Source organism: Rhinolophus sinicus, linkage group LG11 (genome assembly GCF_036562045.2).
Source record: "Rhinolophus sinicus isolate RSC01 linkage group LG11, ASM3656204v1, whole genome shotgun sequence".
NCBI lineage: Eukaryota > Metazoa > Chordata > Mammalia > Chiroptera > Rhinolophidae > Rhinolophus > Rhinolophus sinicus.
The window spans coordinates 5,751,723-5,777,548 of NC_133760.1; the positions used below are offsets into that span (position 1 = coordinate 5,751,723).

General features: G+C 53.8%; 1 protein-coding gene across 2 annotated transcripts; it reads right to left on the reverse strand.

Moving 5' to 3' along the window:
• Positions 1-826: 826 nt before the first annotated feature.
• PRR12 (proline rich 12) lies at positions 827-25,746 on the reverse strand. Of its 2 annotated transcripts, XM_074316082.1 has the most exons (14): positions 25,177-25,746; positions 23,556-23,668; positions 22,406-22,567; positions 19,017-22,321; positions 17,844-18,510; positions 15,627-16,000; positions 9,444-9,560; positions 9,104-9,237; positions 8,258-8,730; positions 3,981-4,106; positions 3,786-3,883; positions 2,212-2,358; positions 2,024-2,119; positions 827-1,807 (listed from the first exon to the last, which is right to left on the reverse strand). In XM_074316082.1, the coding sequence occupies exons 1-14, from the start codon at positions 25,260-25,262 to the stop codon at positions 1,661-1,663; spliced, it is 6,045 nt and encodes a 2,014-aa protein (XP_074172183.1). In that variant the 5' UTR covers positions 25,263-25,746; the 3' UTR covers positions 827-1,660. The 2 variants fall into 2 exon arrangements, with proteins under 2 accessions (XP_074172183.1, XP_074172184.1); XM_074316083.1 differs by lacking the exon at positions 25,177-25,746 and having other exon boundaries at positions 22,406-22,612.
• Between the last annotated feature and the right edge of the window lie 80 nt (positions 25,747-25,826).

Genomic DNA, 25,826 nt, shown 5'->3' on the forward strand with positions numbered 1-25,826 from the left:
TGGATCACACTCTGAGCAGCAGCAAGGCTCAAGTACACGGAATCCATCCTCACCTTTGGGGGCTTGTGTCTAAACCGCCAATCCACTCATGACCTTGTAATTTCAGGGTTTAAGAACACAGAGACCCCCCTTAAGTCTACATTAGGGAGCTAAGAGAAAGCTGGTCAACCCCCGACACCTGTCACTGCCTACAATGGTTTAAAAATACATCCCAAAATTCCTACTCTTCCCTTCATGAAGTAGAGCTTAACTCCCTTCTCCCTGAGTGTGTGCTGGGCTTCATGACTCTCCTCTAATGAACAGGTGACAGAAGCAATGGTGTATGACATAAAAATCTCCTGGCTACCTCTTTGTCTCTCCCTTGGATCACTCACTATGGGAGAAGCCAGTTGCCATTTGGAGGACACTCAAGCTGCCCTATGGGTGACGTCCACATGGCAAGGAACTGAGGCCTCCAGCCAACAAGCCACTCAAGTGAGCCACCTTAAAACTGGATCCTGCAACTCCAGTGAAACCCTTGAAGACTGCCACCGTGGCGGATGACCTGACTGCACTCACATGATAGACCCTAGGTCAGTACCACCCAGCTAACCTGCTCTCAAATTCCTGATCCTCAGAAACTGTACAATGATAAATATTTCTTGTTTTAAATCACTAAATTTTGGTGTGGGCTTTTTGTTACATAGTGAGACATAATGGATATAACGACCCCAGCCCAACTACCTCCTAGGGCTCCAGAAAATCCACTTTCCATTTCCAGACCCTGTGCCCATGCCACCCCAGGGCTACCCAGACGCCGCAGGACAGAGCCACTCCAGCCGGCTGATAAAGTGTTTGCCGTTGGGTTTTCGTTTGGCTGGTTGTGTGTACACAGTGTGTACAAGTTGAGTTGTACAGAAGCCCAAGAAAGAGCAAGAGACAACGGGTAGTGGGGAGGTGGGAGCAGAGGGGTTAGAGAGAGGGAGGAGGGAAGGGGAGACCGATAAAAAATAGAACCACATCCTGACGACAATGGGATGGGGGCGGTGTGTGTGTTGGGGGGAGACACAGACAAATCGCAGTAGAAAAGGAGTGGGAGGGGCAAAGGGAGGGGACCCTTCTTCCCCCTCCACCTCCCAGCCCCCCGCCCCAGGTATGTACAATAAATAAGATTAAAAATAATTAACAAGATGCATTTTCCCCCTCCCACCCGAAGCCGAATGCCCTGGGGAGGGAATGGCCTTTAGCAAAGATCTTGGCCTGTAAGGGGGGCTTGGGGGGAGGGGTCCCCCAGCTCTCTGAAGCTGCCCCGCCCCCCTTCAACCATACATAGACTTTTCCTATACATTATGTACAAGGTGGAGGGGGCAGAGGCTATGGCCATGGAGGGGGGGAGTGGAGCAATGGGGGGGGAACTGTTACTAAATAGACATTTATACATATATATAAATAATTTCTCTGTACACCGGACAGTGGAAGGAATGGGGAGGGAGTGGAGAGACTTGGGAGAGGGGGGGAGTCGAACTCTGAACCCTGCCCTGTGGGGGCAGCACGGACACACCCTGACCAGTGACCCCCCCCCTTCCCTGGCGACAAGGCCTGGGGGTTAGCGCCTAAGGACACAGTTCTGTCCCAATTCTCGGTTCATGGAGGAGGTGGCAGCCCCCAGGCCAGGGTGTGGTCAGCCACAGCGGCTGTGGGCCTGTGCTTGGGCCAGCAGGTCACTGAAGGAGTCGAAGAGCTGTTCCAGCCACGGCTGGTTCCGCATGCACTGCTGGACCACCTCCTCCTGGCCCAGGTCCTCAGCACCGCCCTCGATGGCCAGGGTCTGCAGGGGTTAAACATGGAGCTGGGGTAGGTGGCCACCAGGGCATGGGAGTGGGAGGAGGTAGGAAGCCTAGAGATCAGAGTCCCAGGGAGAGGGGGGTGGGGGCCCAGAATCCTGGGCCTGAGGGGTGAGGGTCTGGGGGCCTAGAATCCTGGGTCCAGGGAAGAGCCTGAGAGGGGCAGAACCGTAGGCAAGGTTTGATGAAGGTAGACTCACCTGGTCCCGGCAACGCAGGAAGGTGTGGTACTTATAGTGGTGGAGCGAGTGGTACAGCGTGTAGTACCCGGACTTGTCCAGCTCAACCTTGAACTCCTGGGTAGATGGGGTGAAGCCTCAGGCCCACGCCCAGCACTGGGAAGCCCCCCTCCCCGCACCCGGCCCACCCCACCCCACCCTGGCCCCACCTGGGCTCGGACCACGCTCCTCTTGAGCTTGCTGAGCGTCTTCCGGTTGTAGGGTTCCCCAGCAGGCCGCAGCCGCACGGCCCCCTCCTCAGGGGAGCCCTCCCCACTCTGCTCTACTTGCAGCTGAGGGAACGTGTGCAGGGCATCCTGTGGGAGGACAATGAGTCAGTGGGGACACCTTCCTGGTCCCACACACCCCAAACCCACCACCCAGTTCTCAAGTTCCCCAAATCAGCAGATGCCTCAGTTTCCTCCAGGCTGCAGATCAAGAGAAACTTAGAAGTCTTGCTCTCCTCAAGGACATAGGAGCCTAAGCCTGTTTGGTGACCCTTACACATGGTCTTTGTGGCCCGGCCCAGGACTCAAAATTCCATTAATAAGAGTCAGCCTAAAATCCAGAATCACCGGTGCCAGACTAACATTCCATCCCATAATCCTCAGACCTGCAGTATCCTACTACAGGCACATCTCAAAGATATCGCAGGCTTGGTCCCGGACCACAACAAAGCAAACGGCACAATAAAGGGATCACATAAGTTTTGGTTTCCCAGTGCACATAAAAGTTATGTTTAAACTATACTATAGTTTATTAAGTGTGCAGTAACAGTCTGTCTAAAAATACAATGGCCATTCTGTCGTTAAAAAATATTTTATTGTTAAAAATGCTAACCATCCTCTGAGCCTTTACAAGTTGTAATATTTTGCTGGTGGGGGGTCTTATCTTCAGTTTGGAAAAGATGCAGGTATCTGTGAAGTGTGATTAAATGAGATATACCTGTGTTCTGTCATGGAATTCTTAACTGTAGCGTGACATCCTCCTCAGACTTCTCAGAGGCACACTTAACAGTCAATTCCAGAATTCTCAAGAGGCATCCTAGCATCCCACCCAGAGTTCTAGAACTACATTGACATTTTGTCCCCTACTTTCTGAGTCGGACTAACATCCCAACATGGCCAGCCTAAAATCCATCCTAGAATTCTCAGAATTAGACTAATGCCTCCTCAGAATATTCAGGGTCGACCAACATTCCATTCCAGGATTGAGTCACCCTAGCAATCTAACCCCAAATTCTTAGCAACACACTACCACCCCCATCAGAATTCTCAGAAGCCAGATTTACATTCTATCCCAGAACTCCTAGAGCTGCCCTGACATTCCATCCCAGAACCCTAGGCCATTTCAGAAGGAAATTACATAGGTGACTTATGGCGATTCGAAGAGCCTTCAGTATGTAAACGGAGAAGCCATCAGAATCCAAGCGAGCGCTGGGTGCAGGCCCCAAACGCCCTCCATAACCACACTCTGCTGGGCCTTCCCAACGGCCCACCTCAGACCTTCACGACCCCTCCACACCATCCTAGCTACCCTCCTTCTGGGCCTACAGGGCTACTGGCAATGCAGAGACCCCTCTTGACAGGTCTGCCCTCAACTTATCTGCTGGCCAAGCCCAACCCTTCCAATGACTGTCCCCTCCAGATGCTTTTAGGGACCACCGCAGTGGCTGATATGTACATGTCTCCTCCATGCCTGATCTCTAGGACCCAGACACCTTCTGCTGAGGCCCCCTAAGCACCTGCAGGGCTGGGCTCAGCGACAGCCGCTTCAGGACTTTCTTTTTGTGCTCATTCAGGAGGCCATCGATCTTCCGCATGGGCGGTAGGTACAGCTCATCTGAAAGATGAGGAGGGGGGTGTCAGAAGAGCCACAGCCCCATGAGGCACCGGGGCAAAGGAAGGGTTGGGTCCTTTCTGCCCAGGCCTGAGCTCACCATGCGTGTCCTCCAGGGCCTGGATCATGTCCGGGTCAAGTGCTGTGCTCACCAGCATCTCCACGTAGCTTCGGTACATCTCCCGCATCGCCCGGGTCTTCAGCAGACGCCCAGGTACTGCCCGCTCTGGGGGGAAAAAATGAACTCATTATTCCAACTTCTTCTGAGGCTGCCTGTGTGGCAGAGAGTGTTCTAAGCACCAAGGACCTAGAGAGAAACCCCTGTTCTCCCAGAGGCCCAAGTCCGCTGGGGAAGACTGACAAGCACCAGTTCAACGTGATCTAATGGCAGATCACAGGCAGTGACGAGTTCAGCCTGGCAAGTCTGGGAAGGCTTGTTCAAGGTCGCACAAGAACTGAGTTTTGAGTGATAGGAAAGAGCATTCCAGACCAGTTAACTTCATGTTTGACTAGTTCAGTGCAGCTTCAATAAAGTCTAGAGAAGTAGCATAGTTGGTTTCCAAACCCGTGAATCAAGTCAGAGAGATCAGATCACAAAGGGCAAGATTGAGGGAGGAGATAGGACATGCACATATCAGTGCAGACCAGACCACGCAGGGTCTCCAGTGAGAGACGGAAAGGGCAAGGGCTTTTCCTGGAGGGCACCAAGGAGCCATGGGAGGACTGTGAAAAGGGAAGGTGTAAGGATGTGTTTAGAAAGACCCCTCTGAGGCCATGTGGGGGACAGACTGGATGGGTGAGAGCAGAGGTCAGGACAATGGACCAGATAAGAGAGAATGAGGCTGGAGCAGGGCAGTAAGGACAGGATATAGAGATCAAGAGAGCAGGAGGGCCAGGGCTGTGGGAAAGAGCAGAGGGGATGGGACAGTCAGGACAGGAGGGGTAGGGATGGGGGCTTCCAAATTGTGGAGGTAAGAGAGCAAAGGGTGGTGCCTGGAGGGTTTGGCCTGGTGACTGGGTAGTCAGTGGGGCTGTCCCTGAGATAGGGAATCTAGGACAAGGAGCTCAGTGGGAACTGGAGGGAGGGGGTTTGCAGGGAAGGCCTGGAGGGTGGCCAGGGGGAAGAAACAAGCCTGAGGCTCACTGGACAGTTGTGGAAGCCTGCCAAGAGAGAGGTAGAGAATGAGAAGCAACAAGGCCAAGGACAGGACTTGAGGGACACCCACAAGAAACACAAGGAGCGTCGGGGAGAAAAGCGAAGCAGGAGGGCCATGTGAAGGCCCCAAAATGTCCCTAAGGAAGAAGTATGAGAAATGTCCACTTGATTTATCTATATGGAGGGTCCTTGGTGACAGCTGTTTCAAGGGGTTGAAGAGACTACTTGGCCGTGGGAGTCAGACCCTGTTAGACCTCAGCCCAAATCCACCTATGGTTCCTGTCTTGTTCAGGGTAAAATCCTACCAGTGGGGCCACAAAGCCCCAGGCCCCTTGTTCCTCTAAGATCTGCTCCTGTTCCTTCTCTGTCCTCATTTCTCACCCTCTCCTCTTACTCACTCCAGCCACTGGCCTCCTTCCTGATCCTCAGACACGCCCAGCCTGGAATGTTCTCTCCCCCAGTCACATGACCCTGATGTGTTCAGATCTCTGCTCCAATGTCATTTCCAGAAGCCTTCCCCAACTCCCTCCCTTCCCTGAAAATATCACTCAGTATGCAGCCTGGATAACCCTTTACTGGATTTATTTTTCTTAACTGCCTTTAATCCTCCCCAACCTTACACTGATGGTTTTTCATATTGCTTTGTATTCTATTACATAACATATTTATCTGATTGACTCCCCTGGCTAGACTTTGGAGCTCCCATGAGGACACATATTTTTGTCTATTTTGTTCATTGCTGGGACCCCACAGAAGCTCAATATACAATTTCAGAAAGGGGCTGAGGAAGCTGGCTCGGAGTAAACTAAAGGGAAGAGGGAGCGAGGACAACACTGTAGCTTCTTTCTAGAACTTTCATTGTGAATATAAGAGAGGAGAGAGCATCAGCTTCAAGCACGTGGACCAGGGTGGCTGGTCTTACACAAGCAAGAGGATTGTTTCTGAGGCCTCCGGGGCTGGGTGAAGCCTTCAGGGCACCCCAACGTGAGTCAGACTCATCCTGCCCTGGATGGGTTCCTGGTCAAATGGGCAAGGGGCGACAGACACAGACCCAGAGAAAGATACTGACCCTTGACAGGGCACATGTTCCCCTAGTAGTGTAGAGTTCAGTTCCCCCATTTCCCTGGCTGAGAAAATTCATGGCTGTCCACATATATTCATAGCAGCATTACTCACAATAGCCAAACAGTGAAAACAACCCAAATGTCCATCAATTGGTGAATGGATAAACAGAATGTCATGTATTTATACAATAGAATATTATTGAGCCAAAAGGAATGGAGCACTGATACCGTGTTTCCCCGAAAATAAGACTTAGCCGGACAATCAGCTCTAATGCATCTTTTGGAGCAAAAATTAATGTTAAGACCCGGTCTTACATTATATCATATTATATAGACCTGGTTTTATATTATAGTAAAATAAGACCAGGTCTTATATTAATTTTTGCTCCAAAAGACGCATTAGAGCTGATTGTCCGGCTAGGTCTTATTTTCGGGGGAACACGGTAGATGTTACAACACGGATGAACTTCAAAAACATTACACTAAATGAAGCCAATCACAAAACTACATATTGTATAATTTCACTTATATGAAATGTCCAGGATAGGCAAATCCATAGACATAGTACATTACTGGTTGCTTAGAGCTGGGGGGAGGAGAGAAAGGGGAGTAATAGACAAAGGCTGCACGTTTTCTTTTTGGAGTAATGAAAAATGTTCTAAAATTGATCGCTGAGATGAGCATATTCTATGACTATACTAAAAGCCAATGAATTATACATCTTAAATAGGCGAAATATACGGTATGTGAATTAGATATGTAAACTTATTTAAGAAAAAAGAAAAACAAATTGAGTGCCAGAGAAGGAAAGACCTGCAAATCTAGGTCTTTGGTAAACCTCCTCCTTTGCCATACTTTTCTGTACCAGCTTCAACTGCTTCCACCTGGCCTGATTCAGCACGGCCTGCCCAGTTAAAAGACTATATTTCCCAGGCTCCCTTGCAGCTAGGTTTGGCCACATGACTAGTTCTGGCTAATGGGATATGAGAAGTCGGGCTGTAGGCCACGCCCACACAGAGCTGGCACTTAAAAGGAATGAGGAGCCATTTCCCTGCCCTTCCTACTGGCAGGACTGTACCTATGGGGCTGCTGGGGTACCTCTGACCATGTGGTTGAGGACAGCATAACTGGGGGATGGCAGAGCAACAAGAGGAAAAGAAACTGGGAACCCGGACAACCTTGAGAAGAGTCTCTTATTCTTCATGACCTTCCACATACATCAGGGTTTTGTCTGAAACTATTTATATGTTTATAGTCTCTGTTAAAACAGGTACCCCTGCACTATACCTGAAACAGTGTGACCTTGAGCAAGTTATGTCACCTCCCAGTGCCTGTTTTCTCATCTTTAAAATTAAAGATAATCCTATAGCACCTACCTCACAGGGTTTATGTAAAGATAAAATGAGCCATGTGTAAAATGCCTAAAATGATGCCTGGTACCTGGTAAGCACTTAATATGTTGGCCGTTATATTTATTTTACATATGTGTATGTATATATATTTTTGTTGTTGCTGTCATCATAAACCAGACATCAATCTAAGCAATGGAGCTTACATCTGATGCCTACTACGGAGGGAAAGCATCCTCCTATGTGCTTTATCTATTATTAACCCATTGTACAGGTGAGGTCATTAAGGCACAAAGAGGCGATGCCCCTTTTCTGGAGTTGCCCAGCAAGTCACGAGAAACACCACTATCTTTGGGCCTCGAGGATAAATGCTGGTCCCCCATCTTTCTCGGCCCTCAGAACTTGCATATTCTGAGACAAAACAGTACAGCGTTGAAAAATGGAGCCTGAGGCTCTGCTGGCTGCATTCCAACTGGGGTGGGATGCCACATCCCAGTTATGCTGCACTCTCTTGGTGCCTCAGTTTCCTCAGCTGTATATAAGGATAATAGTACTATCTACTTCCTAGGACTACTGTGAAAATTATAAAGTTAATATGCATAAAGAACTTAGAGGACAGTTTGTCATATAGTTAGGTACCACATAATCGTTAGCTATTGATAGTATTTTCACTTGACTTACTATTATGGTTACTGTTTTGCTGACACTACCTGGAGCCCTCCAGACTGCCTTCACCCATGTCTCCTTCTGAAGGCCCCAGTCACTTCCCAAGCCTCCCCACCAGCTCTGTGGCTGCCAAGGGCCTCACCATCCTCACTGGGCACTCCGGGGGATGACTCTGAGTCCGAAGAGCTGCCTGGTGGGCCCCCGCCTGCTGAGGCATTGCCTGCTGCCTCCTTTAGCCACTTCTTCCTCTTCTTGGGGGGTGGCTCAGCCTTCACCTTGGTGGGCCGGGCCTTGGGCAGTCGGGAGGTAGCGGGTTGTCCTGTGGTGAGGCTCCGCTCAGGCCGTGTCTGCCGCCCACCTGTGCCCCGCTCACCCCGCAGCGGCCGCTCCCCACGTGTCACTCGCTCCTTCTCCTTTTCCTTTTCAACAGGCCGTGGTGGGGATGGCTTCTCAGGGACAGGGGGCTCGGGCACGACCGTTTCAGGCATCTGCTCTGGGAGCTTCTCAGATGTCGTCTTGTCAGGGGTCTCAGGCTTAGAAGGTGGTGCTGGGGCCTTGGGGGGAGGAGCAGAGCTGCCCCCGGCTGACGCAGGGCCCTTGGCCTGCCCGGAGCGTCTGGACAGGAACAGAGGAGATCACAGTCAGCAGCTCCCAAGAAACCCAAGGTCTCCTCCTTGGGACCCCCCTCCCCCCCGACTAGCCCATAGCTCTAAGCATAGAACAAGCTTCTCTCACACCAAGGTGCTGTCTTCTTTCTCTGCGTCTGTCCCCCCTACTCTGGGCCTGTCTCCATCTTTCTCTTGGTCTTTGTTCCCCACCCTCCATGTCTCTGTCCCCCCACCTCAGGGTCTCTCTCTCTCTCTCTCTCTCTCTGGTTTTCTATCCCATGCCCTCTGTCCCAGCCTCTTGACTCTATTTCCCCTCTTATGTGTTTCATCCCCTTGCCTGTTGGCCCTGCCTATCACCTGACCCCCAGTCCCCATGGTACCTGACAGGCACTGGGGGCCGGTGCCAGGGTTTCCGAGCACAGACCCTCACGTAATCCTTCTTGTTCACGTTTTCCAGGAACTTTACATAAAGGCGCTGGTACCGGTTTTTTGCATCCCCAAAATATCCCAAATACTGTGGAGGGAACAGGGCACACATGTAACTCCTTCACTACCCCCCTCCCCAGGCGGCCCAACACCCAAGTTTCCCAACCCACCCTGGGCCACCACCAGAGCTGGACACACATTAGACCAAAGGTGAATCAGAGCCATGTGTGAGGGGACCCCAGATTCCAAACACCCCACCCGGACCCAAGTCCTTGCTGCCCTCTGCAGGCTTACATTACTGGTGGCACAAAACTGTCGCTGCCCATCCTTGATCTCTGGGGTGAATTTCTGTAGCAGGGCCTTCTGGACTCGCCAGATGGGTGGGGGCTCACGCCCCGTCTGCAACGCCAGCTGAGGAGGAGCACAGCGAGGCTGGCAGGGTCAGCCCCAATTTCTGTCCCTACCCCCCCAATTCCTGGCCCTCTGAACTCCCTCTACACCCCCTCACAGAAACGCATCGTCATGAATAAGGATCAACGAATATCCAGCTGACAGATATCTTTTGGCCTCATGATGTTCTAAGTCCTGGCGATGCAGCTGGAGTCTGGCCCTGTCCTCCTACGGCTTAGCCAATGATTCAATCCAGCCGTTCATTCTTGGGCTACAAGGTTTCAGCTATACAGATTTACTGTGTGATGGTAACAAGTCTCCCACATAACTCAAAGCAATGACAAAACCTGAGCACTGACCCATCATTTTCTAGATACCATGTTGGGCCCTGGGGTACAGCAGTGAACGAGATCGACAAAGCCTTTTATGGGGTTTTCATTACAGAGACAACAAGAGAGACAAGCAAATAAACACAGCAGGGTGAGGTGGTGACTTATGCCAAGAACAGACAGGTGACAGGTTACCTGAGACCATTTATTTCATCAGCCTATCCACAGTAGGGCAGGACGTGGTGCAAGAAAGGTTCCCCCATCTCCACTCCTCTGACAATGCTCAGACCCTCACCCCCTCACCGAGGCGTGTGTGCCCCTGGCTGGGAACTGATGGCTGTGAGTCAGACCCAGCATCTGATCTCGGGGAGTGAGCAGTGTTGTTTTTTTAAGCCAGGCACGGCACAAAAAATAACAGCACAAGTAATAAATGTGCTAATGGTGGATGCTCCAGAAGCCTACCGTGTTTCCTTGAAAATAAGACCTAGCCGGACCATCAGCTCTAATGCATCTTTTGGAGCAAAAATTAATATAAGACCCGGTCTTATATTAAAATAAGAAAGGATATTATATTATATTATATTATTACCCAGTTTTATATTATATTAAAATAAGACCGTGTCTTATATTAATTTTTGCTCCAAAAGATGCATTAGAGCTGATGGTCCAGCTAGGTCTTATTTTCGGGGAAACACGATAGAAGGACCCTGAACTTAATCTGAATCCAAGAATGCTTCCTGGAAGAAGTGACACCTAAATGAGTGCTGGAAGGACCATGTCCCCTTCCACGAGTGCCTGGGTGAAGACCAGGACTGCCATGGAAAGCATATGACAGCCATGGCTCTAGAAAAGAGCAACTGACAGGAACAGATAAGTAAAGAATAAGAACATAAAGGGAAACGTGCACTGGGCATTGTGATAACCAAGAGATGAATAAGGGGCAGTCCCTTCATTCAGAGAATTGTCAAGTAATAAAACAGAATTCAGATGATAACTCCAATTGATTGATCATGGCTTCCCTGAGTACTAGGCTCAGTGGGAGCAAATGCTGGGATCAATTAGTGATGTCTGCCACTGGCCGCAGCTGCAACATTGAAGCCTGTATGCCAGGTATTGGCTAACTACTCTTGGTTTTGGGTCAACTGCTTTCACATCCATGATTTTTCATGTCCCTTAGATCAACCAATGGAACACAAAGAAGAGGTTAGAATAATCTGATGAAAATGAGGTCCAAAAAGCTCTTGCCTGAAGTCTCATACAAGGGTGAGGAAGAATAAGAGAGGGATGGAGGTGTCCCAACTCCAAGTGCCTTCCTCCTGGATACCACGGTTCTCAGTCTGCCCTCCTGGCTCCCAGAGGCGCAAGGATTGAAAAGTCCATTTCAAATCCTTTTCAAGGACTTTAAAAAGTCCATTTACATCGTGCCCTGCTCCAAAACCTTCCAGGGCCCCCAATGCAGATTCCATAGCATTGCACAGACAGACTGTGTCTCAGTTTCCTCTCATTTCTGCTGGCTCTGCCCAGCGTGCCATGCAGACCCCTCAAAGCTCAGCAATCAAGCCCCAGACTTTCTGATCTCCAGGCTTTTCACATGCAGGGTCACCCACCAGGGGTGCCTTTTCCCTCTCAATGTGAACAGGATACATCCTGTTGTAGTTCTCAGAAACCTTTGAGAAATCCACCAGAGCATCGCCCCAGCCAGGGTAGACTACCCCCACCTGTCTCCTCCCACTGCTGATCTGCGTTCTTCAAGGGGCCGGCTGATTCTCTAGCTGCACTCAGGCCCCTGGGCTCACCACATCCCAATAGGGCTTGACATCTTCCCACAAATAACTCTTCCTCCCAGGATCCCCAGCATCACCCCAGTCATCAGACCCAATCACCTGGCAATCATCCTTGCCAGCTCCTCAACCAGGGCCAGATAGTCCCAAAGCCAAGTCCTTCCTGCCTCTCCTCATGTCAAACATACCATCAACCACACCCACTTCTACTTACTAGGGAAGTTGCCCCACCCACAGTCCCTGCCATAGAGCTGACTGGAGGAGAGCTGACCAGGTGCAGCCAATTAACAGCCAAATCACAAACCTCATCTCAACCCGAAATGCTGAGCTGGACCAATCAGAGTCTCTTCTGGGAATTTGAACTGTGACAAGCTGAGACAAGGGCAGTAAGCAGCAGGATGTGAGTAAGCTTGAAGCACCCAGCCTGGTGTTAAGAAGAAAGCTGCAGGTCCACTAACAGAGAAGTCACTGTCACAGAACTGAGGCAGTGGACAGACTGTCATCAGGACCAGACACCCCCCCCCCCCCCAGCCACATTCCTGTTGGCCAGGGCCTCTAGCAGTGGCCAGACAACCCAGAGCAGATTCTCAAGCAGGTGCCCTATGATCTCACCCCAGGATGATCTAGCCCCTGCCCACCTTCCCAGCCTTGGTGCTGACTGTCCAGCCATTCAACCCCTTGCATCCCTGCACATCACAAACATGTCATGCTCTCCCTAACTACAGGCCCTTTGCACAGATTGTTCTTTCTGCCTGGACCGTCTTCCTCATACTTTTCACCATCCAACAAACTCTTACATGCTCAGAGTTTATATCCTGCTAAATCTTCAACATCCCCAAGAACTGGGGGTTAATATCATCACTCCCATAATCTAGATGGGGAGGCTGAAGCCGAGTGCAGGCTAAGTCTGCACTGTCCAGTTCAGCATCCCCCCAGCACACATGGCACTTGAAATGCAGCTGATCTGAATCGATACGCTCTATGAGTGTAAAATACACTCATAAGACTTGGAATGCAAAAAAGAAATTTGTAAAACATCTCATTAATTTTTTCTATACTGATTACATGATTAAATGATATTTTTAGATATGCTAGGTTAAAGAAGAGACATTCCTGGGGCTAATCTCATTCATCTTTTAACTTTTTAAAAATGCGGATCCAAGAATGATGTATATGGCTCGTATGATATTTCTATTGGACTGTCATTGTTCTATGACAAACTCTGGCCCATGGCCCATTTTTATAGATCTAAGAGCTAAGAATGGTTTCTGTGTTTTTAAAAGACTATAAAAAAGAAAAAAGAAAAAAAACTGGAATATGTGGCAGAGATCCTAAGTGGTCTGCAAAGCCTACAATATTTACTATCTGGCCCTTTACAGAAAATCTTTGCCAAGCTCTACACCAGAGATTTGCCCAATATCACCGAGCTGAATAACTGAAGCAAAGTTTATAGGGCACCTTCTATGTACCCCACACAGTCAGAGCACTTGACAAACCATATTACCCGAGTCCTCACGCTGCATGAAGGAAGTACTAATATTATCAGTCCTATTTTATAGATGAGAAAACTGAGGCTCAGGAATGTTCGACACCAGTCCAACTCAGAAGTGGCAGAGATCCAAGCCAGTCAGGTTTACAGGCAATGCTGCGCTCTCAACAGCCATACCGCCAGCCAGCCCTGGCTCCAGGCACAGGAATGAGTCCCCAACATCTGCTCTGGTGGCTCAGACCCTGGGCTGTGTCCCCCATTATAACGCACACTCGTGTTGTATTTTAAGCATCTGAGTCCTTGCCCGGTCCCCTCCCCTGCCCTGTGCCAACTGGGAGGTGGTATCATATGGCCCTGGCTCCAATCCTGGCTCGGCATCCACCAGCAGAATGATTCCCTCTCTCTGAACGTGAATTTCCTCATCTGTAAATTGGGAGTCCCAGTCCCTGCCCCAGAGCCCCGTTCGTTTGTCCCAGTGCTTGCTGCCCAGCAGCACTGGCTGCTCTCATTGTCAATGTCTGACAGACTAACAGAAAATGGTTGCATCTGATGCCGAGAACACTGGTTCCGGTGTGTATGTGAGGGCAGGGGGTGGGGTGGCACAAGCAAAGTTGGGAATGGGTCCCAGCTGTGAAAGCCTGGGAAGGCTATTTTACCGCTCTGAGCCTCAATTTCCTTCCCTGTAAAATGGGGATAATAATCCCTATAAAAGAAGGTAATTATAAAGACATAACCTGCAGACAAATGGTGGTGATGGTTACACAACAGTGTGAAGATACTTAATGACACTGAGCAGTACACTTAAAAGTGGTTAAAACCATCAACTTTGTAGGACATATAGATTACAATTAAAGGGGGGGAAAAGATCAAACACAATTTCAACTGTGACATGCTCCAAGTCCTGTCCCCTGAGGAGTCAGTAGCGATTCCTATCATTGCTGTTTGTTGAACATCTTCCTTGCCTGTCCCAGGCTGATTGGCCAATTCAGTCTCTTAAGTTGTAAAGTTAAAACGAAATAAGGTACAAAAGGCACTATGGGAGTGAGTATGACTGTGGAAGACACAGAAGGACTGGTCAGGGAGTGGACAGACACCTGAGACTTGAGGCATTGGGCATGTTCTGGTTGCTGGCTGGGTGTTGATGGGACATGAGTGTTCATTCCAGCATTTTGCATTATAACATGTATCTCTTATGACTGTTCTTTTGCATGGATCAAATGTCATACTAAAAAGATGATAAAGTATGAGTGAAAAGATATGATGTCTGGGGTTGGTAGGGTGGGGCAGGGGGGCAGAATGTGCCAGAGAGGAGAAGAAGCAGGACAAGCCAGGAGGTCTCGATGGTGGAAGCTGAGTAATGGGTATATACAGTCCTATTATCCTGCTTGCTCTGCACCATATTAAATTCATCTCACAAAACACACTTAAAAAAAAGTGTAATAATAGTCACTATCCTTATAATTAATTCACCCCACAATTTCTCCATCTGTACTTTAGAAGAAACAACACCTAAGATTAATTTAAACTGTGATAACATACATCAAGGGCTGAACACAGTTCCCCGTAGTCAATACCTAGTCAGTGACAGCGACAAATATGGAGAACGGCCTTAACCTTCGGTGTCACCATCAGGGTGATAATGGCTTGCTGACCTACCAAGTACTCGCTCTGCCTCATGCCCTGCAAGAAGCACTACACAGGTGTCTGATGTCACCTACCCTTGTCAAACACTTTCATTAATCCTCTGATCCAGTTCTACCTGTCCAAAGAACCAAGTACAGCAGAGGCCAGCAAACTTTATCTGTAACAGGGCAGATAGGAAATATTTTTCGCTTTGTGGGCCAGCTCTGCTGAAACAACCCCACTCTGCCATTATAAGGAGAAAGCTGCCAGATGATATGTAAATGAAGGGGCGTAGCTGTGTACCAATAAAACTTTATAAAAACAGGCAATGGGCAGCATTTGGCCCAGGGGGGCAGAGTTTGCCAATCTCTGGTGTGAAGTAAGTGGAAGTAGTGAATGGGCTGACCTGCATAATATGTTTAAGATGTGCCAGACATACAAGCATTCCCAAACCATTGGCCATTATTACATTTACAGGTGATGTATGTGTATTCATAGGTATGTTAACTCATATTTTCACCATTAGGCACAAATCACAAAAGCTGTCTCTCTCAGCTTGTGCCATCAAATTAGAAGGTCCACAAGACCAGACCCTCACTTGCTTTGCTCCTTACTATTAACGCTGAATATCTGCAATAAACGGTTAACAATTGTTTTATCTTATTTATAGGTAATGTACACACAAATAACATCTCAGAGACTGGCGTGTCCTCCACTGCTCCAGCAAGCCAGCTCTACCGTTTCTGATGGCTTCTCTTAGCCATTACTGCACCTGCAACCCTATCATCCTCCAGGTGCTTAATACTCAAGGGACCAAATCTAACAGGCTAACGGGCCCATCCTGGGGCATACGCAAGGGACTCACCTTGAGGGAAGGGATGTCCTCTGCGCGGATGACAAACTCATCACGTTCGCGGAAGATGCCCTCCCCGCCACTCTCGCCAGCCTCCTCGTCTGTCTCCCCACACACCGCTGCTGTCTCCTGCTTCTTGGCCAAGTGCAGGGGCCGGGCGTCAGGCGGCTCGGGGTCCTCGGGGGATGGGGCAGCGGGCTCCTCCAGCAGGGCGGTGGCTGGCGGGGGCGGTGAAGGCAGGGCCGGTGGAGGTGGCGGAGGTGGCGAGCTGGGCACTGGAGCCACCAAAGGGGGAGGCGAGGGCAGGGCTGGCGGCGGGGGTGGCGGCTGGGGCGTCGGGGCAGGTGGCGGAGAGGGTGGGGGTTTCTCTTCCAGCAGTGGGGGCTCTAGGGGTGAGAGGAGCGTCATGGCTGGAAGCCCCTACACCATCTCCCAGAGCTTCAACCTGCTGCTGATCAACATCCCTGCACATCCCTCAAGTCCCCACCCCTTTCCCAGTCTCCTCATGGGGTTCCAACACACCCCTTCCCATCCTGCACCCCAGCATCCCTCCTGATCCAACTGAGTCTTCAGCCACCACCCATCTCTGTCCCAAATCCCCCTTCATCTCCCTATTCCTCTTCCATTGCCCTTGCTCCTCCTTTAAAGCTTGTCTGACCCTGCTCACCTGTTTTGTCCCCACTCGTCTTCAATACCCATCCCTGTTCCCAGACACCACAGGAAGATCATGTCCCTTTAACTTCTCTCCAATGTCCTAATCAACCTTCCTCCCCAAACACATTACTCTGTTCCTTGCTGTCTCCCCCCAGCCTCCAAAGGCCCCATCTCTTAGTGTAGTTGTGTCCCAATACCATTGCCCAATGTGTCGCTCCCCCACCCCCTCGCTAAGACCAGGAGTCCCCTACAAAGCTCCTTGTCCTGCCCTGATGTGCCTCCGAGTTCCCAAATTCTCATTCACCATCCCTAGCTCCTGAATCTGAATGTCCCTTCCTGTGCGAATAGCCCCTTATCACCATTCAATCCCTAAAGCTCTCTGCCACACCAAAATCCCTTCGGGAGACTCCTTCCCAGCTCCAGCACTACTCTGAGCCTCGAGAAATCCATCTCGCATCCTAATACCCACTTTAATCCTGAAGTGTCTGTTTGTTGACTCCATGCCCTTGTCCGGCTCTTACCTCTCATTCCTTATCTCATTCCTTAATGTTCCTCCTAATTCTAAAATCGTTCCCTCTGTGCCTCTACCTCCTCGTTTTCTGCGCAGAGGTCTCGTCTTCCTCCATCCAAGCCCTTCCTTGTCTTTCCTTGGCCTGTTCTCCACTCTCGCAGTGATGAATGCCCTTCTTTCTCCTCTCATGGGTTTTTATTAACACCCCATCTAACACCTTGAAATCTCTCCTGATTACTAAAACTGCTTCTTCTCCATCCTTCTGTCCTTAGTTAGGAATCCTCCAGATCCTTCCAAGGCACGCTCTCCCACTCATTACAACAGAACCTGCACTCTGCTTAGGACCCTCTGGTGTTCATCTCTTCCCTTCAGCGTCACACCTTCTCTTTTCCTCAGTTTCCCACCATTCTACAACCCCCCCAGAAGACCTCTCCATTCCTTAAGATTCTTCTGATCCCTCAAGCCCCTTCATTAACTGTCCCCAATGCCCTCCAAACCTTCCATCCCTCAATGCCTCTATTCCCCCATCAAAATCCCTTAAATTTTGTCAGAAGCCGAAGCACAGAACCCCATCCAGACTCGACCATACCCCCAACCTTTCCCTCCTGCCCCCCGTAAGATCTGACTAGTCACTGTTCCTGTCTCTCTTTAAACTATCCTCCCCAAGTCTCTCTCTGCCCCCCGAACACCTTTCTTTCATCACACCTAACTCCCAGAGCCCTTCTCACACCCTGGATCCCCTACCAGTTTTAAAAGCTCCCTGAGTACCCTATCACCCACCTGTCACCATCACTTATAACCTGCCTTGTCCCCCAGCATTTCCCAGTGCTCTCTTTGGGGCCCCTGCCAGTCCACTTAGCATGTGTGGGCAAATTAGAAAAAGATGCCGCTTTCTCAAAACACTTGTTTGCTCTCATCAGGAAGTTATCTCCGTAAATATGCATATCTACATCATCGAACGCAAACAGTGTCCCTTACATACTGCATACTCTGCTCAATCATGCTGGTGTCCCAAATAACAGGAAAGCCCCGCCCTGCCCTGGGAACATCTTCCCAGAGCTTACCAGGCGTGCCATTACTGCTGGCACTGGGGAGCCCAGGAAGAGGGGGTGGCCCCGGGACTGCAGCCTCAGCAGTCAGGGGAGGCCCGTCTGGGGTGGAGGTGTCCTTAGGCCCGGCGAGGGGCGGGTCGTCAAGGGCAGAGATGGCAGAGGAGATGCTCTCCTGCAGGTCCCGGTTCTTGGCGACAGAGTCTTCCTCATCCGAGGAGAAGGAGGGCAGTGTCTCAAGGTTCCGCTTCAGCTCCTCGTCCAGCCGCTTACAGGGCGAAGGACAGCCCAGCCCCAGCCCCTCACTCTCAGCGGCCTCCAATGCGCCCCCAAGCCCAAAGGTGCCAGCGGGTGGGGGGTGTGGCACGGTGGGGGCAGTGGGAGGCTGGGGCTGCAGGCCTCGGGCCGGCACAGAAGGTGGCACACTCTTGGGGGGACTAAGCGGGGGCGTCAGGCCAGCCTGGTAGAGCGGTGGGTGGCGCTTGCCTGACTTGAGGAAGTCCAGGAAGGAGGCCATGAAGCCAGACTTCATCTCCGGCTGCTTTTCCTCCACCTCCTTGATCTTGGCCTCAATCTTCTCCCGAGTCAGGCTTGAATCCAAGCTGTTGTGGTCAGTGCCCGATATGGCGTCACCTGATGAGGCTCCCAGACCCTCGCCGGCCTTGGGCACAGACAGTTTGATCTAGATATGGGGGCAGTGGGGGAGTCAGGGCCGTGAGTCTGGGGCCTCAAGTCCCCTCCTCCCTCAGATCCAGAAGGCAGGGCCCCTAGCCCCAACTCACTTAAAACCCTAAAGTCCAAATTCCCAGACTCTCAACCTGTAGAATCCTAGAACTCAAGCCCATAGACCCCTTCTCTCAGAATCCAGAATGACTGGACTAGAGTCCCCTACTCATTACTCACTAACCTCTCCTTGCTCACAGCCCAGAGTCCAGGGCTCCAGATCCTCTTCCCACAAGATGCAGGAATCGAGGACCCCCAATCGCTAGTCCTTTAGGATCTAGAACCTAAGAACCCAAGTTCCAGCCCCTTGCCCTCCTCTGGACCCCAGTTTCAATTCTCAGATCTTCCCAACAGATGAACCCTGGAATCCCAGCCCCTAGGTTCATTTCCTCACGGGTTTTAGAAACATAAACCATATCCCCCATCATACCCAAGAACCTCAAATGTGGCCCCAGTCGCCCTCACCTTAAGTGGCTTCAAGGGCTCCAGCCGCGTGCCCCCTGCTTCCTCAGCCTTCCTGCCCCGGCCTCGGCCCCGACCCCGGGGTTTCTTGGCCACATCGCTGGGCGTGGAGGCCGAGGCTGGCCCCCCAGTGGTGGGCACCTCCAGCGGGCGGATCCGGGGCCTCCCTCGGGGCCGGGGTGGGCCATCGCGCTTGGCCTTGGTGGGCTTGCGGCCACGGCGCCGGGGGCCATCGGGGCCAGGGTTGGGTGGACAGAAGTCGATATCACCCAGTGGTGAGAGTGCAGGGCGGGAGCGGCAGCTGGACACCAGGTCGGGTAGACGCCGGGGGTTCAGGCGGATGTCAGCGGGCACGTCTGCTTTATCCTCATCAGCCTCAAACTCATACTCCTGGGCATACAGCTTCTTGGGCGTCTGGAAGGGTGGGTCACGGCGCCGCAGCAGGTGGAAGGAAGACGTCTTGAGCAGCTTCTTTGGCTTGGTAGAGCAGAAGATGGGTGAGGTCAGGCCTCCCTTGGGCTCTGAGGCAGGTGGTGGAGGGGGTGGCGGAGGTGGTGGGGCTGCCTGGTGTGGCCCACTCTGGATCAAGCCCAGAGGCTCAGCGTTGACCGTGGAGGGCAGCTCAGGCGGCTTGTTGGGGTCCAGGCCCAAGCCCGGCGTCTCAGGCCCAGCTCCAGATGCCCGACTAGAGCAGTAAGGCCCATAGGGATCATAGGCAGGCGGACCTGGAGGTGGTCCGGTCCCCGCCTTGGGATCGCCTTCGTCCTCAGGTGGCCCGGCCTTGCTATAGTCGTCTGCTGCCCCGCCACCAAACATCTCCTCCATGGTGGGGAAGAAGCTGCGCTCCTCGTCTTGGAGCAAGGAATCAGGGAAGCAAATGGAGGTGAGTGGCACGAAGCGGGGGGCCTTGGTGCCTTGTGGGCTGGGGCTGCGGTAGGCACTCGAGGGATCCTTGCCCTCAGTGTTAGGTGGGCCTACACCAGTGTCACCAGGCCCAGGGGGCAGCGGCTCCAGGGCCCCAAGCAATTCCTGCATGGTCCCTGGTGGCTCCAGGCTCTCCTCGGGTCGCAGACGGGGGCTGGGGGCTCCTGGCTCCAGCCCATGACTGCGGAGATGGGCCTCGAGCTGGAGAGGCATGGGGGGTGGGGGTGGGGGAGGTGGCGGCGGGGGCTGGGGCGCCCCATCACGGGTGGCTGGCTCTAGGAGATGGACACCAACTTTGGGGGTGCTGGAAGACGGGCTGGGGGCATGGCTAAGGACCGAGGGAAGCAATTGGGGGGGAGGTGGAGGCAGCACCAATGGGAGGTCAGGACCCCCAGCCTCCAGGAGGAGACCATGGGGGGTGGGCTGGGCAGGCTGGGCCGTGGGAGGTGGGGGTGGGGGGCTCTTTTGGAGAAAGGCCCCCAGCTCCTTGGCACCTGCCCCATAGTGGACAACTGAGGTGGCCAACCCCTCGGGGGTCTCGCCACCCCTTTCTGGCCCTTTTTTCTTCTCCTTCAGCCTCCCCAGCCCTAGCTCCAGGGCTGCCGTGGCACCCTCATCGAGGCTGGCGCTGGTACGGATGACACTCTGCAGATGGTACCTCTGGGGGTCTTCCTTGGCCAGCTCGTAGGGTGCACCCGGGGGACCCCCAGCCCCACCACTCCCCCCAAGTCCCTTAGAGGCATCTGCCGCCCCATCTTCACCCACCAAGCCACCTGCCCCTGAGGTCCGCGGGGGGCTGGGCGCCTGTAGGAGGTGCTGGATGAGGAATTCCTCATCCTCCGTGCGCTCAGCAGGAGGCCCCCCAGGGCCTGCCAGCAGCTCTGAGCCATCTCCCTTGCCCTTGTAGCCACCTGCTCCGCCTGCATAGCTGCCGGCTCCTGGGGGTGCCAGGAATGGGGCTGAGGACAGGACAGAGCTCAGGTATTTGCCAGGGGCTCCTGGAGAGCCAACTCCAGGCTGGCGGCCGGGGGCAGGTGGCGACTGCAGTGGACGGATGATGTGAGAAGGACTGGCCTCTCCGCCACCCCCCAGGGAGCTGGGTCCCCAGCCACCCCCGTGGCCTGAGAGTGCTGGGGAATGCCCAGTACTGTAGCTGAGTGAGGGGCTGGCCGTGGGCAGCCCCTGGGAATGGGCAGCTGGCCCTGGGTATGGCTCACCCTGCACCCCATACAGCTGGCCCTGCAACTGGTCGGGGGAGTAGCTCTGACATGTGGCTAGGCCAGGAGGCGCGGGGCCACTGGGGGGCTGTTGGGGTCCTGAGTAACTAGGGCCTTTGCTCAAGTCCTGTGCTTGACCCCCTCCAAACCCTTGCCCATAGGCCTGGGGTCCTAAAAGCCCCTGGGGCTGACCAGGGGAATAAGCCTGGCCTCCCGCCCCGCCAGCCCCAGAGGCCTTCCCAGTGCCATAGGCCGCTGCTGGCCCACCCAGGCTCTGGCATTTGGGTGTGGCGGTTGAACGGGGTTGTGGGGGCCTGTTGGCACCACCTGCAGCTGCTCCATAACCACCTTTGCCTGTCTTATAACCAGGTGATTGAATGATGGGGCGGTAACCTCCACCGCCACCCCCTGCCCCACCTCCTCCGGCTGCCTCAGGGCCCGCAGCCCTGCCCGATGCGCCAGCTGTGGCTCCACTTGGCCCAGCCTTGCTAGGCTCACCGGCGCCTGGGGAGGGCTCCCCACCACCCAGGGGGCTGCAGGCCAGATTGGCCCGGTGACCCATGGAAGGGTAGCTGCCTCCACAGCTCAGGTAGTGCTGGAGGGCATGGGCTGGTGGCGGGGGCGGTGGGGGCTGGGCACTGGCTGGCCGCTGGTAGTGCTTGATGACGGTGTCCTGGCGGGGTAGGGCCCGCTCGGGTGGCGGTGGGCCCGGGGCAGCACCCGAGAAGTTGTAGAGCTGTGGGGAGGATTGCTCGGCGGCGGCAGCAGCAGCAGAAGAGGAAGCCAGCAGGTTGAACTGAGTTGGGAGGTGGCGGGGAGGTGGAGGTGGGTCTGGGGGGCCAGGGCGGTAAGGAGGGGTCTGGGCCGGGCCAAGACCAGCGGGCCCCAGGACACTGCCCCCCGCCAGACGCTCAAAGCCTAGCGAAGAGGGCACCGTGGGTGCCTGCGAGGGCTTCAGGTGCAGCACGTCATGAGGGGACAGGAGCCCATTAGCTGGGGGACTGAATGGGGGGTCCTGGAGGCTGAGGGATGAGGGCACTGGGAAGGGGCGGCTGCCGAAGGAAGCCGGGTGCTGGTAGGCCGACAGGGCAGAGGAGGATGGAAAGGTGCTGGAACCCGGCAGGGCGCCTGAGATGAAGAGCTCCGTGGGGCCTGGCGTATGCATGGCTGGGGATGATGGAGGAGACTGTAGGTCAGGTTGGACCACAAACCAGCCCCACCCCGGCCCTCCTGAGCTGGCAATGAGCTTACCTGTTTGCCAGGAAGGACTGCGGAACTGGGAGAGGAGAGAGGAGGCAGAGGGGCCAGGCTGGGGGCCCCGGGACTCCAGGGCCGAGATGAGGTTCATGACGGAGGCGTCAGGCCCTGCTGAGCCCGCGTGGTGAAGGCCAGTGTCGAAGAGTCCAGAGAGGCCTGGCCAGGAACAGGGTGGTAGAGTCAGCTAGGTAGGGGATAGGGCTGGGATGAAAGGGAAAAGAAGAGGCCAAAGGAGAGTTGGGTCAGGAAAGGGGTTAGAGAGAAAAAAAAGGGAAGATGCAAAGAGAAGAAAGTGGGCAGAGACAAGCTAAGAAGACAGTAAGCAGGATGTGGTGCAATGCAATCCTAAGGGCAGAGAGCCCAGAAAGAGAAAGGTAGACAAAGGAATAGAAAAATGCAGAAGTGAAGGAAGTGGGAGCGAAAGGGCAGGGAATCATTATGGGGTGTGGGGGAAAACAAAGGATTTGGGCAATTACAGCAAGGGTAAGGAATGGGATGACTGGAGCCACTGGGAAGAACCCGAGAAAACGTTAAAAGGGGTTGAGTCAAAGTGAGAGTATGCAGAAAAAAAAGATGGAAAGGAAAAAAGGAAAAGAGCCATCCACAAAAGTCAAGGATCAAATTGGACTACAAAATCTCATTGCAGGTCCATCTAGGAAGGAGGGCGGCTGGGTCAGAGGAAGGGAACCAATCAGAAGCGTTAGAGGCAGGGCCACAGCGGGAGAATAAGGTAATACCGTAGGCGAATCTTAAGGAAAAGGGGGAGGTCCAAAAAGTCAGAGCCAATCAGAAAGAATGGGAATCAGGAGAAAAGAATTCAGAAAACCAAGGAGCCAAGAGAATGGGCAAGCCCAGAGGGAAGTGATTGGGGTGGGCTGGAGAGGCGGAAAAGCCTGGAAGAGAAGGTGGGATTCGGGGGCTGTGGGGATGAGGCCAATTGGAGCGAAAGAGGCGGGGCCAGAGACCGAGGCGGACGAATCCGGCGTGAAATTAAGCAGCCTCAGACCAACCAATCAGAGGAGGGCTATCAAGGGGTGGGCCAGGACGCAGGGCAAGGCCAATTAGGAGGGGTGGAACTTTCAGCAGCCAATCAGCTGCCTCGGACGGGAGGGCCAGCCCAGGCGGGGCGGGACGGGGGCCGTACCTGCCGGGTGGTGGTTGGTGGCATAGCTTTGCAGTGGGTGGGGGGCCGCGTAGGCCTGGCGGTGCAAGATGTCCGTCTCGGGGTGCGAGGTCCTGGAGCTGCCATAGACCAAGCTGGGGGGAAGGGGAATATGTTAGGGTATCCTCCGAAACTGCCCTCGGAGAAGGGAACTCAGCAATACCCAGGGGAGTTGAGGGGAATCTTCCAGCTGAGTGGGGGATTATCCCAGGAACCTTGGGCCCTAAAGGAAAGACAAGGGAATCGGGGTGCCCAACTAAAGAGGCATAGAAATGGTCCCCACTCGAGCCCCAGTAGCAGTAAAGAGCCCTGACTTCCAGTAAATAGAGCCCAGACAGTCTCACGTTTACAAACACACATGCACGAGGATGAGACAAACAGAAAGGGTTTAGAGTCAGAGGAAAATGTGGACCTACTACCCTTGGGCCCTTGGGCCTACCCCAGAGCTGTGTGCATGGACGCCGCTTCTTCTGCAGACACGTGGGAACACTTAGGCCCTGAACCTCATCGGGTGGTGCAAAGTCAGTCCGGAGCAAGAGGCAGATTGTTCCCCAAAGGACAGGGATGTGGGATGGGGAAGGGATAGGAAAGTACCAGGTACAAGTGCGAACATGAACACCGTCCATCCCCGGGGGTTGAGGTTCAAATGCATGCGCCCAAGCAAAGCCAAGTATGTGTGCAGAGTATCCAGTTCACCCGTGGGGAAGGAAAGATACAGAGCGAAGGGTCCCACATGGAACTAACACACGTGTGGTCATTCCCAGCCAAGCCGGGAAACCCAGGTGTGTGGGGAGAGGATGGTTCCCGGGCAGGTGAAGAGTGAAGGCGCGACACAAATAAACAGGAGAAAAGGGGCAGATTCTCAGGTGAACAGGCTGCCAACTACGCACGCACAGAGTCCACCCTCACACACACAACCACACACCCGAATCTTCCCATGCAACGGCCCCAATCCATGGCCCAGACTCAGAGAGGTCAAACCCTTCACTCCTCGCCACAAACTAGGATTCTCTCTGCCTTTGGGGGTGGGGAATTAAAGGGGGCGTGTCTCAGATACCAGGACCCCCCCTTTACACACTCAGAAACCCAGCTTAGAAAGGGGGCGGGGCCCCATGCCCACTATACGCGCGGAATTTCGGGGGGGCCCCGAGTCGCGCGGCCTCACGCAGTCCCGGAACAATGGGACCTGGGAGGGGGGGCGCGCCCCCCCAGGTCTGCGTTCTAATTCTCCTTTCCTTCCCACCTTTGCAAGAGTAGAGCCTGGGGCGCGGGGGGGAGGGGTCAGCAAGCGGGGAATCCAAGGATGGGGGAATATCCAGGCCTTGCTTCGCCAGTCCCTCCCACCTTCCCAAGGCCTTTCCTTCCAAAAATGTTTTGCACCCCCATTTTCCCGCTGCATCTCTCCCTTTGCATGCCGGAGCTGGCTTTGGCGGAGTTTGCAATTTGCAAACTGGGGCGGCGGCGTTGTTGCAAACCGAGGAAGGCCGCTCCCTTGCAAGCCGGAGGGGAGTTTGCGATGCACGCGTCGCCGGGCGGGCCCGGCCCGGGCCAGCTTGGCCCCCACCCCTTGGCCCCTTCCTCCAGACCACCCTCGGCTCCTTACCTAGCTTTCGCTGACCTCTCGTAACTCCATCCCGCCCCGGCGCCGAGCGGGTCCCCGAAGCCGGCGCTGGGGTAGTTCCTGTCCATGAATTGGCCGCGGTGGAAATTGGGGGGAGGGGGAGGGAGGGAGGGAGGGAGGGGGCGCGCGCGCGCTCTCCTCCGCCGCCGCTCCCTCCGCTGCTTCTTTTTTTCCCTTCTCTCTCACTGTCTCTCTGTCTCTCTATTTTTCTTTGCTGCCGCGGAAGGCCCGGGAAGGCCCCGGGCGGGGGAGGGAGGGGGCAGGGGCGGAGGGGCGGGCAAGGGAGGGGGTGCAGCCACCGAGCCAAGGAGGGGGGAAGGGGGGTTCCCTCTTGAGGGAAGGGGGGAGGAGGGACCCCGCTGTCTCCGCCTTTGCCCCGGCGCTTGCAAGAGAGAAGGGGGAAGCGCGCGCTCAGAAGGGGGCGTCCCGGGCGGCCCCGAGGTGGGTGCGGGCGCTGGGTGCTCGCTCTCTCGCCGCCGCCGCCGCCGCCTCCTCCTCCTCTGCGCTCACGGTGCAGCCATCTTTGCACAAGGCGGCTGGGGGAGGGGGGAGGGGAAGGGGGGGCGGGCGGCGGGGTGTCTGGCTGCGCTCCGCTTCCTCCCACAATCCCGTGCAAATGCAAAAAAAAAAAA

Excerpts from the sequence above, each read along its gene's own strand:
- PRR12 (XM_074316082.1), bottom strand. The coding sequence starts at position 25,262 with ATGGACAGGAACTACCCCAGCGCCGGCTTCGGGGACCCGCTCGGCGCC. Across the intron at positions 22,568-23,555 it reads CACCAACCACCACCCGGCAG|GCCTCTCTGGACTCTTCGAC; the intron begins GTACGGCCCCCG and ends GTTCCTGGCCAG. Across the intron at positions 3,884-3,980 it reads GGCCCTGGAGGACACGCATG|ATGAGCTGTACCTACCGCCC; the intron begins GTGAGCTCAGGC and ends CTCATCTTTCAG.